Source organism: Lemur catta, chromosome 5 (assembly GCF_020740605.2).
Source record: "Lemur catta isolate mLemCat1 chromosome 5, mLemCat1.pri, whole genome shotgun sequence".
In the NCBI taxonomy this organism is placed as follows: domain Eukaryota; kingdom Metazoa; phylum Chordata; class Mammalia; order Primates; family Lemuridae; genus Lemur; species Lemur catta.
Genome location: NC_059132.1, coordinates 49,732,692 through 49,750,171, shown reverse-complemented (window position 1 = coordinate 49,750,171; position 17,480 = coordinate 49,732,692). Strand labels below are relative to the sequence as shown.

At 38.6% G+C, this 17,480-nt stretch overlaps 1 protein-coding gene across 6 annotated transcripts in view; it reads right to left on the bottom strand.

Annotated features, from left to right (window-relative positions):
- LOC123638254 (coiled-coil domain-containing protein 144A-like) overlaps positions 1-17,102 on the bottom strand; it is a 46,541-nt gene extending 29,439 nt beyond the window's left edge. For all 6 annotated transcript variants that reach the window (XM_045551736.1, XM_045551735.1, XM_045551740.1 and 3 more), the window contains exons 1-6: positions 16,998-17,102; positions 12,557-12,677; positions 12,197-12,264; positions 9,998-10,091; positions 9,188-9,354; positions 6,330-7,271 (exon numbers count right to left, since the gene is read on the bottom strand). In XM_045551736.1, coding sequence (XP_045407692.1) covers positions 6,330-7,271; positions 9,188-9,354; positions 9,998-10,091; positions 12,197-12,264; positions 12,557-12,677; positions 16,998-17,063 — 1,458 coding nt within the window. In that variant the 5' untranslated portion in view covers positions 17,064-17,102. The remainder of the gene's footprint in view (positions 1-6,329; positions 7,272-9,187; positions 9,355-9,997; positions 10,092-12,196; positions 12,265-12,556; positions 12,678-16,997) is intronic.
- Positions 17,103-17,480: the final 378 nt, after the last annotated feature.

Below are 17,480 nucleotides of genomic sequence, written 5' to 3'. Positions count from 1 at the left end.
TGGAAGATAGGCCTTCCCAACTGGGCAATGCTGACAGCTCTTTCACCTGACCTTCCCCTGACCTGCCCACCACCATCAGTGCACACACAAATGTGCCACCCAGGGGCTCAGGACTGGCCCACCATTGCTACTGTCACAAACGGTGCCACATGTGCCACCTGGGAGTGTGAGGACCAACCTGCCACTGTCATCACAGCTGCTGGGCCACACTACCTGGAGGCCCAGGCACCAACGCACCCAGCCACCCCACTGACACCACTGGCACCCATCTACACCTCTGGGGTACATGTGCTAAGAATAGGATCAGTGCCAGTGTTATACTAAAGAACCAGGTACCAGGTGGAAAGAGGGGCTACTGTGAACTGAAAGATGATGGATGAACTTAATTTCCAATGAGAAAAGCTGACAGCTCAGACCTAATCTTCTTTCTTAGATATAAAAATCTACAGATGATTCTCTGAATTATAATGAGTTGATAAAACACAATACAATAAATAGCAGACTCAGTCAGCACAGCCCATGACCAAGAACTTATGGAAATGGGAGTGAAGAGGGAGGCTCTGGGTGACAGATTAAAAGGTTTGAGTGGAGAAAATTGAAAGAATGGACTCTGTCTTTGTAAGCCTGATTTCCACTCAAGTTGTGGAGCCAGCAAGGCATAAGCTGGCCATAAGCTCCTTCAAAAAGCAAAAAATGAAGACATTCAATACATTGACTTTTTACTATTACATAAGACAACTGGTAATATGCAACAGATTGCAAAAAATTTCTCATGAAATTTGACTGGGTACTGACATAAGAACAGACACAGAGCAACCATCTGAACGGTTAGTTCAAAATTAAACCCTTGCCTTTATGACCAATTGATTTTCAAGAAGGTTAACAAACCACCCAAATGGGAAAAGAATCATCTTTTCAACAACTGGTGCAGGGAAAGCTCTACATCCACATGCAAAAGACTAAAGGCAGACTCCCTCCAATTTCCATGTCTAAAAATTAACTCCAAATAGGAGAGCTAAATGGAAGAGCTAAAACCATAAAACTCTTAAAACACAGAGGCATCAATCTTTGTGACTGTATTTGGCAGTGATTTCTAAGACAGAACACCAAAAGAAGAAATAGATTCACTCAACTGTATAAAAATTTAAAACTTCTGTGAAAGTGAAAAACCAAGCCACAGAGTGAGAGAAAATATGTGAAAATCATGTATTGATAAAGGCCTTGTATCCAGGATATACAAAGAACACTTATAATTCAGAAATAAAAAGACAAACCAATTTAAAAGTGGGAAAAGAGTAGACATTTCTCCTAAGAAGATATACACATGCCTAATAAGCACATCCAAAGATACTTAAAGTCAGTACTCATTAGGGAAATGCTAATCAAAATCACAATGAGGTATCACTTCACACACTAGGATGGAAATTTTTCGGCAAAGAGATAGAAAATACGTGTTGGCAAGGAGGTGGAGAAAGTAGAGCCCTCATACAATGCTGATGGGAATGGAAAATGGTGCAGCCACTTTGGAAAACAGATTGGTAGCTCCTCAAAAGATTAAGCGGAGATCATTAATCTCTATGCTGGATCTAATTTCCTATGATCCAGCAATTCAACTCAGGAGTATACAACCAAGAGAATTGCAAAGATACGTAAACACAAACATTGAACATGAAAGTTCCTAGCAGCATTACTAATATCATAATAGCCAAAACATGGAAACAACCCAAAGGGCCATCAAGTGATGAATGGATACATAAAATGCCTGTGTGTCTAAACAACGGAATATGAATCAGCAGTTAAGACATTAAGAACTGATCCAATTGTTTTCAAGATGGCTGACCAGAAGCATTACCAGCACACGTTATCCACCTAGACGAACCAAAAGAGCGTGTAGGCAACCACATCCTGAGTATATTATCCAAGAGGCAACATGAGAGTTCAATAGAAAAGCAAAAAAAATACTCCAAATTCTGGGAAGGACAAGAAAGATAAGCAGCTCACAGGGCCAGGAGTGGCTGAACACGGGGAGTGGATCCACGATGCAGGTGAGGATGAGTTTCTTTCTGAGGTCCACATTCCCGCTGGGGAATCATACCGTCCACACCAGGAGAAAGCACCTTGACTCTCCCAAGCCCTGAATCTAAGTTAGGGAGTGGCCAGGGGACTCTGAGAAAAAGTAAAAGCAATGTAAAATTAAGAGCTAGATTGTTCTGCACAGACTAGACCACAAGTGCTGAAGTGTAAAGTCAGCAAGGGAAAGCTTCACAGAGAAGGGGAAATTGTGTGCTGGGTCTGAATAAATGAGGCTAGATGAACAGAAACTGAAAAGGCAGAAAGGATGGCATGAGTGAGGCAGAGAGATGGTGACTCCAGCCCAAAGAACTCTGAGGATAAAATCCTGTGGCAGGGAAATGACAACATATGTCCACATAGTAACTAGGAAATGAATCTTCATAGCTGCATTATTCAAAACAGCCCCAAAGCAGAAGCGACATAAATGTCAGCAACCGATGAGTGAGTAACTGGTATACCATACAAGCAAATAGTACTCAACTAAAATAGAAAGGAAGTATTGATATGTGCTACAACACACATGACCCCTGAAACATGAGGCTATGGGAAAGAAGCCAGTCATGAAGTATGACACATTCTATAATGACTCTATGTTTATTAAATGTCCACAACAAACAAGTTGGCAGAGACAAAAATTAGAAGATGGTTGCCTAGGAAGCAGAAGGTGGAGGGACATGGGTGAGTGGCTAAGGGCTATGGAGTCTCTTTTTAGGGTGATGAAAATATTCTAAAATGGACTGTGGTCATGGTTACACAGCTCTGTGGGGATACTGAGAGACAGTGACTTTTATTCTTTAAATGAGTGAACTGTATGGTATGTGTATTATATCCCAATATTTCCTTAACTCTCTATTTTACATGTGCATACTATATATGATCTTAATATTTCTATGCTTTTTAACAATGTTTTTCTTTTTATATATTTAGGGCATACATGCGTAGTTCTGTGATATTGATATACTGTGTAGATATGAATGAAGTTTGGGCTTTTAATGTAATCATCACCTGAATGGTGTTTATTGTACCCATTAAATAACATTTCACCCCTGACTCCCCTCAATCCCTTCTGAATCTACAAATGTCTGTTATTCCACTTTCTATGTTTACGTGTACACATGATATAGTTCCCACTTACAAGTGAGAACATGTGGTATTTTTCTTTTATTTCATTGAAGAGAATAGCCTCCAGTTCTATCCATGTTGCTGGGAAAGACCTAATTTCATTCTTTTTTTCTTCTGTGCTTTTACAAACCATGTAAATGAAAGGAAGGTGAAGGAAATGTCTACGTTTTGAAACAGTTTGTAAATCAGCCTAAATATTTGCATTTTGGAGAATACTAAAGATAGCCTTTCCATACAAGTTATCCTGAAATAGGCCGGGTGCGGTGGTTCATGCCTCTAATCCTAGTAATCTGGGAGGCTGAGGCGGGAGGATTACTTGGGGTCAGGAGTTCTAGACCGGCCTGAGCAAGAGCAAGACCCCGTCTCTACTGAAAATAGAAAAACTGAGCTGGGCAACTAAAAATAGAAACAAAAAATTAGCCGCGGCCGGGCGTGGTGGCTCACGCCTGTAATCCTAGCCCTCTGGGAGGCCGAGGCGGGCGGATTGTTTGAGCTCAGGAGTTCGAGACCAGCCTGAGCAAGAGCGAGACCCCGTCTCTACTGAAAATAGAGAGAAATTATATGGACAGCTAAAAATACATATAGAAAAAATTAGCCGGGCATAGTGGCGCATGCCTGTAGTCCCAGCTACTCAGGAGGCTGAGGTAGGAGGATTGCTTGAGTCCAGGAGTTTGAGGTTGCTGTGAGCTACGATGATGCCACGGCACTCACTCTAGCCCGGGCAACAGAGTGAGACTCTGTCTCAAAAAAAAAAAAAAAAAAAAAAAAAAAAGGAAAGAAAAAAAAAATAGCCGGGCATTGTGGCAAGTGCCTGTAGTCCCAGCTACACAGGAGGCTGAGGCAGGAGGATCGCTGGAGCCCAGGAGTTTGAGGTTGCTGTGAGCTATGCTGATGCACAGCACTCTACCCAGGGTGACTGAGTGAGACTCTGTCTCAAAAAACAAGCAATACAAAAAAAACCAAGTTACCCCGAAATCCATGAAAGACATATACACAGATCCTGTGTCCATTCTCAAAACTGAAAATGGGAAATCAGAAAATATTATGGAACATTCCATGAAACATTATCCTCTTGGTTAATCAGGCTTCCCTCACCATAGCAATAGTGAAATCACTAAAGATCACAGTTGAACAACAACAACAAAAAAGGCTCTCAACTTCTGTGAGGAATGATGTTTAACTCTGCATTTTCCTAAAGATGTTATAAGAAAAACCATATGCAATTAGAAGAAAAAATGGCTGAATGACAGAGTTTAGAAAATAAATGCATGTAAAGATATATAACTAATAAAATCAATTATAATAAAAATACAAATGAAAGCTACACACTGAAATCACTATCATAAACACTTTATGTTACTTAACCAGCTATAGATGAACTGTTGACATGTTACATTTCATACATACTTGACTTTTGATTTGATCTATTTTCTTCTTTGAACCTGTCCCATCTTCTAAATTAACATGACACGGTGAAACCTCTACAAAAGCCTCTGGCCTTGGTTGTTTTTTCAAGGTAGTAGCCAGTTCTTGTAGATGTCTCCCAAGTACCTGATATTTTTGTTACCTCATTTTATAAATCACCTTATTATTAAATCACGTTAAGAATATCTAACTCTAACATACATACTTTGAAAAATATCACCACATATATTCATTCACCTTCTTTTCCTCATGTGTACACATTCCTGTTTGTGACTGAATTCAGTTGAGATCACAGAAAGTGTCAGCTTCCTGCCAAATTGCTATCCTGTTACTTAATCAACAGATTCAGCCCACTAGTCACTTGTCCCCTGAGGAATTTGCAATGTTCCACGATCTAATGAAGTCTCAAAAAGAAATGGGTATGTGGGAGGGACCGATGGGGGTAGGAGATTCTACATTGTAAAATGCTTTCCTTCTTTTTTATCAGAAGCTTAAATCAACCTCAGAGTTCCTCACATATTCAATTGCCTGCTCAAATCCTTCCCATAGATTCCTTTGTCAGAGTAAAACCAAAATTCCAACAGCCTTCAAGGTCCTAGCATACCTGGCCTCCACCCTACTCCCTGACTTCGGCTCCTACCTCTCTCCCCTACTCACTCCATCCCCACTAGATGTGAATCCTGCCACACCTCATTAGTCTGAAAATGGGGATCCAATGCCAAACTCACAAATCACAGATAGCTATAGTTATCTTTATACTAGACAAAGTTATTTCCAAATCATAGTGATTGAGCTTTGAAATGACAATTATGAGCAAATTATGTGTAAAAATATACAAAGTAAATAAAAAATAACACTGAGAAGAGTAAATCAACTATGGTTTTGCTAAAATTCAGTAGTACATTATGATTTTTTTTTAAATTTCAGAGTATTACGGGGGTACAAATGCTGTGGTTACAGGAATTACTTTTGTGCAATTTGAGTCGAAGTTATAAGTGTGCCCATCACCGAGACAGCGTGCACTGTACCCTTTAGTTGCGAATTTACGTGTCCCCTCCTCTCCCCACCCGCCTGATTGGTTTCTGCTGAGTGTTACTACCATCTTATGATTTAATAAAAGTAAACTGCTGTTGAAGAATTGATAGGTGATAAACAGTACATCATTTCAAATTGAAATATTTTCAGATATAAGTCAAACAGACATGAATTAAAATAAAATTATGCCAACTAAAACATATAAAAAGCTACTGAAGTCAAAGTATTACAAGATACAGCAGTACATTTCAGTTCATCTCTGGAATCTAAACTTAATGGTCAGAGTAACCCACTTCACTGAATCTTAATTTCATAATACTCATTTCAGGTATAAACATTTCCATGTATCTGCTTCATCATGGTGTTAAAATGGGGCAACATAAAGACATTGAAATTGCATTTTACACAGTATAAGTCTGCACTATTAATGTTAGTCTATACTGACAATTCGTAGCTTAGAATTTCGAAGGTGACGTGATGTCTTTCCTCAAAGAACAGCATCTCTCCCATCTATTTGCTGGAAACAAGGTATGTTTCTACGCTGACAGAGCAAATACTTTTATCATTCTAGATATTTTTGAATCCAGCTGGATTCAACATTTACCCATAATGAAATATTATTTGCAATTTTCTTTCAGGAGATTTGAAAAACATTTACTATTCTGTGTACTTACTGTTCTTTCTTTTTCCAAATGACACATTGTTTCTTTTAAACGATCACATTCATTGGTGAGCTCCTGAAGTTTTCCTTCTAGAAGCAGACTTTGCTTGTCACTGCCAGCTTGACTTTGTTTCACAATATCCTGAAGCTGGTCCTGGATATTGGTTACTGTCTCGTCTTTCTGGGCAGCTTTGTTGTGAGCAGCATGTAGTTGCTGTCGAAGCAACATATTTTCTCTTTGTAGTTCACAGAATCTCTGCTCTAGAGATTCCTGCTTGCCCATGTGTGGATTCACTTTGCTTTGGTCACTGCCATACGTTTGTTCTATTTCCTTCATTTGGCACTGTGTTTGCCTTAGGTCTCTTTGTACAACTTCTAAAAACGTTTTTTCTCGGAGGAGCTCTCTTGTGTGATGGAGCTCCGTTTCCAGGCTATCGATCTTACTTTCTGCTTTAGAAAGTTTTTCAGAAAGAATCTCATTGTTTTCTTTTAGATTCGACATGTGAAAATTCATTTTGTCTTGTAAGTGATCCCACTCATCTCTTGCTGTGCAGAAAGCAAGCTCTAGGTGTTTTCTTGATGTTTCACTTTCATCAAGATCACGTGTAGCGGCAGTCAGTCTGGAATGGCAAGAGGCAAGTTCTTCTTCCAGTCTTTCCTTGTTTTGTGTTTCACTCTCCAGTTTACACTTTAGCATTGCATTCTCAGCTGTGAGAACACAAAGCTGCTCACCATACTGACACACAGTTTTAGTTAATGTTTCCAAATTCCGCAATAGAGTCATGTAAACGTCATACTTTTCTTTCATCATTTCCGTGTCCTTTGGATATTTCTTTTCATTTTCTTCATTCTGACTTTTAATTTTGTCTCTCTCCATTCTCACCATGGCAAGTTCCTCCTGCCACATGCGATTCTTATGGAGTAGATCTTTTTCTCTTTCTTGGCTATGAGAAATCTATGGAAAACCAAGGAAGCTTTTAGCTATCTCTCAATACAAGGACCTATCTATCATGATTTCCTCTGAAATTAAAAGATAACCTGTCCATTTATACAATGAAAGGGTTGCAATAAGTGGATATACAACTGGAAAAGAAGTTGGAGCAAACCCTCCAACCTTATAGAGCATAAATTCCCACAGGATCAAAAATTTATTTGAAAACAATTAATCCATGAAAGTAAAAAAGAAACCACTACCGGATTTTTAAGGATCTCAGAACTGGAAAAACCTTTCCCTGAATTACAACAAACCCAAAGGCATAGAATGAAAGATTCATAAATCTGACTACATTTAAAAATTGGGTTTGCACTCTAATATCTAACCTTATACTACCCTCATGGTGAGAGCCTTAGGTCTGCCTATCTTTGGACAGATAAAATTTCCCAAAGTACTTTACGTTCCTTTTTCCTGGGAATATTCTATAGATACTCTACTTTTCTAACATTTGTATAGTCTTCTTTTGCTATCACCTAGATTTTCCACTAAATAGCCAGATTTAGAGAATGTGACCTTGTGGGGCTTCATGACGACAAAGGAAGCTTTCCCCCTTCTGCACTCAGCTTATTCTTTTCCCCACTGCCTTTTATCATTCTACGCTTATCCGGATCCTGGGATCTCAAAAAAAATGATGGTGTTCACTGAAATATATCAACCAAGTTTGCCACAACACAAGGGGCAGAGTGTAACTGCTGAGTTGCCAGTGCGGAATTCTGAAAAATGAGATGCTCCCCAAATTCCATATTCAATAGACATAAAAATTTATGGATGGAGAATGTACAGCATGAGTAATTACCTGCTTCACCTCCCTTATCTACTGATAATGGCAGTAAAACCAAGAAAGATGAAATGATTCCTCCAAAAGTGGTATTCCTAAAGTGGTATTACCTAGCATTTTATGGCACCAAAAGAGACGAAGCAATGCCATCATGCTGAGTCACATAAATTATCAGAGAAATTCACCAAATTTGTCAGATAGATTAAAGGTGTGACTTTGTCAAAGTAATATAATGCCTTGGACGTAGAGGGGCGGGATGGGAGGCCTCTTCTACTTTTACTTTTAAAGAAGAAATGTCTCCAGATTTTTGTCTACCACTGAAACTCAATGTCGAGAACTCAGCTTTCTACTCTGGAGTCAAATACTAAATTTTTGGCTGAGCATTTATGCTACTTATAAAATCATATGTGAAAAATCTAACCATACTTCATTAAACAACATAATATAAAGTTCCTATTCAACAGAAACATTTGAGAGTGGTGATTTTGAAATAAATATGTGGAAGTATGTGTATTTATTGTCCAAAATATTTAAAGTGGTCATGATGGAATTATAAGCTCCAAAAGTTTGACTTAACTGATCAACTCGCACACATAAAAGCACATTCAGAGATTCATTGGGCTGGCCACATTTGTTGCAACTCTCAAGGTTAGACACAGTTGTATCTCCTCTCAGTCACTGCGTCCTTCCCAATGTATTCCCATTGTGTTCTTTCCATGAATGCAATTCATCTTTCAGTCAATGGGGTGAGGGGGACCCTAGAGCTCATTATTAATAGATAGTTTTATCAATTTTCTTTATGCTTATCCTGGTGCAGGTGGTCACATGGTATACCGCTAAATTATTAGTAGTTTCCCAGTCCTTATGCCACCTGGGAGACTCATAGAGGGAGTTAGGTTGATGAAGAAATAATGATTATGAGAAACTTTTCCTGAAATCCAATCATGTACATAGCAGAAATAATCTATTTCTACACACAATTACATATATGGAAAACCCTATTTTACATATGAGCTTTTCATATCATAAGTAGAAAATCAAAATGGATCAAGAACTGATCAAGAGAAAAAACAAAGAGTAGCAGTAAGTGAACCCCTACCTCTTTTTCAAGCAGACCTTTTTCTTTCTCCACAGACAGTAATTTGACTTGTAACATGTCTACCTCATTCTTAAACTTTTGCGTATCTTGCCGTAATTCTTCTTTTAGATATACTTTTGATGCTCTGTCACTGTGTGGTGAAGAACTCAAATTTTCATGGTATGAACCTATGAAGTCACAACATTTTGCATGACATTAAATTACACCCATGGATAGCTGACCGTATCTGCTTGTATTGCTCTATGGTAGGGAAAAAGGAGCTCTGCAGGATCATGGGCCTCAACCATCAATGCCTTCACAACAGGAGGAGGACAGGTAGAATGGGAAAATTTTGCTCTACTTCTCTGTCAGGTTTTGGCACTGGACGCTCACTTTATATTCGTCCCACCTTTCTAATCCCCTGTTCTTCCATTTTCTGAAGAATTATTTTATTTGACCACTTTCTTTTACATCCTCCTTTTTCTCCTTCCTTCGCATACTCCCTGTACTCTTTGCCTTCCTCAGTCTTCATTCCCTCTTTGACTCCTTGCCTCCTCCTTATTTCCTGACTTCCCCCAGGTCTTAGACCATCTTGAAATGGAACTAACGATTCAGCTCCTTTCACTGACATTCTCAATTTCATCTGTTGCTAGCACCTGAGAAGATCTACAATGTGTCACCATTTCACTTCTCCTTTTCCTTACTAGGTATCTTAATAGGTGATTTTTTTTTTTTTTTGGGCCTGGTAGAATAGATCAGGGCTCATGTTTTTAAACAAATGTTCTCCAAATGACTTTTTTTTTTTTTTTTTTTTACAAATATGGTTCTTACCTTCTATTTGTCCATTTACTGTATTTCTTCCTTTTTGATCTACAGCCCTAGATGAAGGACCAACATCCTTCTGTACAGGACTCTTTGAGATACTCTGTCAAAATTTATATCAATAATGAGTTTCAATAAAAAAAAAAAACCAAGAAGTTTCATCAAGACTTCCATCATGTTCTAAAAAAAAAAATCTGAATCTCCTATTTTAAACCCAGTCAGATCTAAAAGGAGAAATATCTATTGAAAATTAAAACGTTTCAATAGAATACTTCATCTATGCTCTCTAGATAAAGTTTACCTCTCATCTTCATATGGGATATTGACTGTAATCCAAGCACAGAATGCCAAAGCAAACAGATTTCTGGACAAAATATTAACTCATGTGAATATTTTAACAAAGAACTAACTTCAAAATGCCTAACTCGACTTTGCATTCCCCACCAAAAAAGTCAACTAAAAAAAAAAAAAATATATATATATATATATATATATACATATATATATATATATATAAAAAACACATTTGCTATAATACACTCGGCATTAAGCATTTAAAATATTTCTAATTCTAGAAACATTTTAGTGTTAAAACAGAACACTTGGCATGATATGAACTTTGGAATATGTCAATAAAAATGATGATGATGATGGTTACCCTCTTCCTGCTTCCTGGTCATTCCAGGATCCTACAGGTAAAATGATGAAATGTGATCCACTGATTTCTGTGCACAATGTTGTCCTCCTAGACTTTCACATGGCTGGTTCCTTCTTCAACCATGTGAAAGTTGGCCATTTAAATGTCACCTTCAGAGAAATCTTCTCTGACTACAGAATTACACTCTCACTCCCAGCTCCACCCTAACTACGAACCTCTTTAATATTGTCTAACCTAACCTTCTCTGTTTTCTTTATATGGAGCACTTAATAAGGACTATCAAATGTTTTTTGCTTACTACCTTTTCTATTCCTACCACTGCAGTAACAGAGTCCATCTTGTACATTCAGCATCTAACCACTAAGCACATAATCTGTACTCAGTAACAGGAATTTATTCAAGGTCAACACATGTAAAATCCTATCTGGAGGGTTATCAAGTGCCAAATCACTATATTCCTATAGCACATCTCCAGTAATAGTCTGCTGAAACTTAACATACCCCAGACTAACAAGCCACATGTCCATTCTAACTTCCCCATTCTTTTCTGGATGCTACTGCTTTCAGATTTACAAAAAACACCCTCGATATTTATTAACTCACTGAACACCAGTGTGATCATTTGACCTTACTTTTGTATACACACTTTCCAGTTAAAAACTGTTTTCACATTTCTTATCACAGTTATTCATCACCCATACATACAAGGTAGATATTAGTATGACTTTTAAGAATGAGGTCACTAAAGGTCCAAGAGGATGAATCATTTTTTCCACTATTCCAGGGACAGTATGTGATACAACCAAGACACTAACCTATCTTCTGACTCCCACTCAGTGCTGGTACCACTGTGCAACAACTGCTTCTAAGAGGTCAGGCCATTTCCACCTCTTTCCACAGTTGTGCCCTTACTATACATTGTCATTATTTCAAGCATGGGTGCCACAAATATATTCAATGCATTCTATTCTTGAAAATGAATTCTACTTACCTGAACATCACTAAACCAAAATGTTACTATGATACTCCTATATTTACTATTACCCATACATTTCCTTCTCCTGAAATGGTCCTTGCAGACCGAAACTAGAATATCCAAATGCATTAAAACCTTCATGTATCAAGTATTATCATTTGAAGTTTCATGTTGCAAAAAATTCTCATCCAAACTGTTTCTCTCTGAGGGTCATTAGGCCCCTCACACATCCAGAAGTACCAAACAATCTTACATCGGGCCATGGGGTGACCTGGAATTTTTCTATAGGTTACAGATAAACATACTTCAGAGACCAAATTGATTCCTTGTCACTTCTAAGCCTTACTTGTTGCATTATACTGCCTGCACAAAGGAATGCTATAAACTGGCAGAATTGCATCATGCAGCCCTAACATACTTACAACACAATTACTTTCTTAATAATGAGGTGAAAATGTAAGAAAATAATTCCTTCTATATATATATACAGAGGTGAGAGTGAAAAGTCAGATCATCGCTTTTTAAGATTTAACAACACTCGAAGCTTATATTTTAAAAACACAACAGACAGTACCTCACAAGCCGAGTCCAAAGGTACTTCTACAACTTCATTTTCTCCAGATTCTAATGCGGACATCTTATCTATAAAATGTTATTCACAGATACACTCATGAGAACATTTTTTACTGTGTATTTTAAATACATACACGAATCTATCACCACTCATTTTCATTTAAGGAAATAAAATTACTAGCAAAAACTGATTTCAGGATTGAAGCAGATACAGAGAAAAGAAGTTGATAATAGAAGAAAAACAAGAAAAGAAAAATATTTAACCGAAATGGATGTTGCATTTTGATCTACATACGTTAATTGGTGTTTTCATAACAGCATGTAAGCGTGGAAAAATTTTTAGCTATAGTCACTAACTTACCACTTCTGTTACTATGGCACACAGCAGTAAAACTGCCATTAGCATTTCGCACTTGAGGAGCATTTTCAATAATGCTGATACCATTTTCCACTTTTGTAGTTGATGGATTTGCTGTTCCCTCCTATTAAAAAAAAAAATCCCAACTTCAGAACACATTGTATTTATTCACACACTTACCCACCCAGTCAGTTAAACAATATGTATTTATAGTGTCTATCAAATCATGGGCAATACTCTGGGAAAAGCTGAGCACATAAACAAAGGCAGATTCTGCACTACATTCAAGACAGGATTGAGATGTATTAAAAAAAAAAACAGAAAAAGAAAATTCATTACTTCTATAATTGAACTGAATAAAGGATAGTAAGGGCATGAATATGAGAACCGTCACTTCTACCTGGTAAACTGAGGAAATGCTGCAAAAATAGGACCAGATTTTGAAAAACAAAGTGAAGAAGGAGAGTATAAATGCTTTCTACACAGGGGAACTTGATGAAAAGGATGAGGCAGAACACAACTTGGTAATTAGGAGTAGCAAAGAAATGTGGTAAAATGACCACAGCTATAGGAAGCGGGATGGAGAGTGGAAATGGGAGAATCAGTCCCAACCACAGCAGACGTGTATGACCCAGAATGTGAACTATCCCCTTCAAGTAATGAGGATCCTCTGAATAAAGAGATGACTTAGGTCTTCACAAATATATTTTAGAAAGGTCACCCAGGCAGCAACGGAAAGATAAATGAACCTGGCGGGAGCCAGGATAACGAGAAAAGAGTATTTCAAAATTGTAAGTCAGAGAGTGAGTTAGGCTAATAAGATATGAAAAATGGTAAGCAGCTAGAACATATACAACTTGGTGAATGACTGGACTGGGGACTGCAGGGAGGGCTGCGGTGCAGGACTGTTCCTGCTTCAGAGTTTCACTGCTATTTATTAGGGCTCTTTACTAGGGTGAAGAAGCCAGATGGCAGAGTAGATTATGAAGATCAGGAAGACTCAGACAAGGGTCAAGGACAGCTTCATGTGACACTATAACAAGCTTGGGTACCCAGGGGATGTGATGTACAAGACAGATACATGTAAAAAAATCGGGAGGAGGAGTAACCTTACTTAAGAAAATTACACAGAGTAAAGAAGGTAAGTATTTGAAAAATATACTAAAGTGGTAGAATTCAATAATGTAAACTCTGAAATTCCAAAAATAAAAACCAGAGGTGGTAAAAAAAAAATACTGTATATAAGTTTTCAATTATCTAACTCAATATGTGTTTCAAGGACATAAAATGTGCTTTTATTTACATACACAAATGTTCATTTCTGGAATATTGCCGGGATATGCATTTTTAAAAGGAATCAAACTGTTGAATTTTCAAACACCGATTCAAGATGCCAATTCAAGAGGATTCCTTTGTAAAAATTAATCTTAAAAGTTTTAAACTGTAAAAGAGCTCCTTCTCCATTTGTGTGATTACAGAATTATGAGGCATGTTTAAATGCTGCTATAACATACGAAGAAATGTAAAACCCCATGTTGAAATTGATGTGGTTTTCTTCTGCCCTGGTAAACAACATATGAATAGTTCTAATTTCTCTTTACACCAGATAAGCTATTAGTTAAAAATTGGAGATGGTATCTAGTTGAAGAAAATAAAGCTATGATTCCCCAAGTTAAAGATTAAAAATCTTCAGATATGACCGTGCGTGGTGGCTCAGGCCTGTAATCCTAGCACTCTGGGAGGCCGAGGCGGGTGGATTGCTTGAGGTCAGGAGTTCGAGACCAGCCTCAGCAAGAGTGAGACCCCATCTCTACTAAAAATAGAAAGAAATTATCTGGCCAACTAAAATATATATATACAAAAAATTAGCCGGGCATGGTGGCGCATGCCTGTAGTCCCAGCTACTGGGGAGGCTGAGGCAGTAGGATCGCTTAAGCCCAGGAGTTTGGGGTTGCTGTGAGCTAGGCTGATGCCACGGCACTCACTCTAGCCCGGGCAACACAGCAAGACTGTCTCAAAAAAAAAAAAATCTTCAGATACATCTTCAATTATCAAGGAGGACTCAATGTTCATAAGAAGGAGAAGAAATCCACTGAAATGCAAACTGTACAGGATTCCTGAGATTTAGAGATGAATGCATCTACAGGCCAAGTGGAACAGCTATGAATGCTAAAGTTCATAAATCTTCCTGAGAATGCCATAAAGAGTCCCCTTTGCGGGAGATATTTTTAAAAGTAAAAAATAATCACCCAGAGATGATGTTCTATATTCCACTGGAAACCATTCCTTCAGCATGTTTCTGTGATAAGAAAGGCACACAAAGCTACTACACAGAAACCTGTAACTAAATATGGAGACAGAGAGGGAATGAAGGGACAGACACTGAAGAAACCTTTTCTGCAAGGAAAATTTAGGTGGGTGTAAAACCATTTCAAAAGGTTCGGGCACATGGATGAACACACAAACAAAAACAAGAAACATTCCCACTGAATTATGAATGTAAATCAAGAAAGAAAAGAAAAGCAATTTAGAACAATAAGATCTAAAAAAGAGACTTCTATTCACAGCACATCCACAATAATACTGACTAATATTTACGTGACAGTTACTTTTTGTCTCCACTTTTGTAGGCTTTAATTGTATTGTTATAAAATGAGGCATTCAAGTAGTGAAACATGGTCACACACCACTACCTAAATGCTGTAACCTTATAAATACAAAAAGAGAAAAATGGAAACAGAAACATTCCATCAGTTTCTCCTAGGAGAAAAAAACATGGGTAATCAGAATCCTAAACAGTAATGTGCGGCTTGTAATGATATCATGTCTTAAAGATACCTTTGGAAACCGTCACTAGAAAGAGCACAGAGGGGAATACAGGCAGAATGGCTAACTACAGATATCGGGCACTGGATCCTATGAGGGAAAACAGAAAGTCTCAGATGGTAAGGCACACCCCAGGTGTAATTCTAAGGACAGAGTGCCAGAACCCACCACAGATCCCACGGGAAGAAGTCGCAGGGCAGAACAGGAAGGAGGAATGTTCTGGCAGAGAGAGACCCCAGGGGAACTGGGAGCCCCATGGAAAGGGTAGGTGGGGAGGTTTGTTTTTCCTCCCCTCACACCTCTGGCAGTCTGCAGGCCCCCCAAACTGTCAGACTGCCCCTCTGTCCTCAGGAGCCCAAGCGCTGCTGCCCTCAGGGAACTGGGAGCTTCTTGAGCACAGAGCACAAGGCTGCTGGCACCCTGGAGGTCGTTCTCCCTCCCCACAGACCACAGAACACATGGTGGGCACCATACTACTTTCGCACCCATTGTGTGCCTCTGTGCTGCCCAGGGAGCTTCAGCCCTTCAGTTTCTCATTTCACTGGAACCCACACAAATGTGCTGCACAACCTACTCAGACTGCAGCAGCCAGAGGGGACCAGTGAATCTTGGGGAAACTGAGTGAGCCCACAGCTGTCACAGTCTGTGCAGAGTGCCTACAGGTGAGAGGACAACACAGTATGCCAGAAGGGATCCTTGGGACATGGGGGTCAAGAATGACAGGTCTCATCCTTTTAGACTCTTCTCCTCCTTCTCCTCCTCCTCCCCTGCCCACCCACACTGCACAGCCCTGGCAGTTCCTACAGATGCCACGCCTACTACAATAAGTGACATAATCGGATACTAACATGTCATCTGACATCCACTCAGTCCTGGTACCACTGTGCAACAGCTGCTTCTATCTAAGGGGTCAGACCCTTCCCATTTCTTTCCACAGTTGTGCCCTTACTGTCCATTGTCATTAAGTCATACTTGCCCTTGCAAAAGCATGGCAGCCACAAATATATTCTGTTCATTCTATTTTTGAAAATGAATTATATTCATCAAAATATCACTAAACCGATTTGTTATTACAATCTTACATATTGATTATTCCCCATAATTTTCCTTGTCCCGTAGTGTTCCTTGAACATCTTTACTTGACAATCCAAACATATTAAAGTCTTCACATTTCAGCCATTATCTTTTGTAGTGCATGTTGGGAAATAATTACACTTCAACTCTTTCTCTCTATCTCTCATTAGCCCTGTCCACATCCAGATGTACCGTACAGTCTTACACTGGGCTATGGGTTCCACTGCACTAATTGGGTAGGTTTGGATCAACATACTTCAGAGCACTAATTGATTCCTTGTCACTTCTAAGCCTTAGATTTTGCACTACAGTGCACTGCCTTGTTAAATGAATGCTGCAAAAGAGCACAATTATACTAGGCAGCTGCTATATACTTAGCACAGAATTGTTTTCCTAACAACAAGCGGGAAATCATAAGACAATAACTCCTTATATGCATATGCAGAGGCGAGAATGAAAACTTAGATCACTGCTTTTCAGCTTTTAACCTCACTTAATGCTTAGGTTGTAACAGCATAACAACAACAAAAACAACACACAATACCTCCGAATCCGAATCCCTAGGTGGCGACGCTTCCTCTTCCTTTGGTCCAGACGTTAACAAGGACATCTTAGCTGTAAAATGTCATTCACAGAGTCATTTACGAGAACATGTGTGACTGTATGTTTCAAATACCTACACAAGTCTACTGCCATTCACTTTTATTCAGATGAAATAAAAGTAATAGCAAAAAATTATTTCAGAATTGATGCAGATTAAAAGAACAAAAGGTAGGCCGTATTGAAGGAATACAAGAAAAGAAAAATAATTACAGGAAATGGTTGTTACATTTGAAAGCACATACGTTAACTGGTGCCTTTACAACAGTATTTACGCATGGAAAAATCTCAGAGATATTCACTGATTTACCGCTTCTGCTATTTTCATGCGTTACAGTAAAACTGACATCACTTTTTTGCTCTCGTGGAGCATTTTCAATAATACTCATACCATTTTCCTCTCTTAAACCTGCTGGCTTTGTTGTCT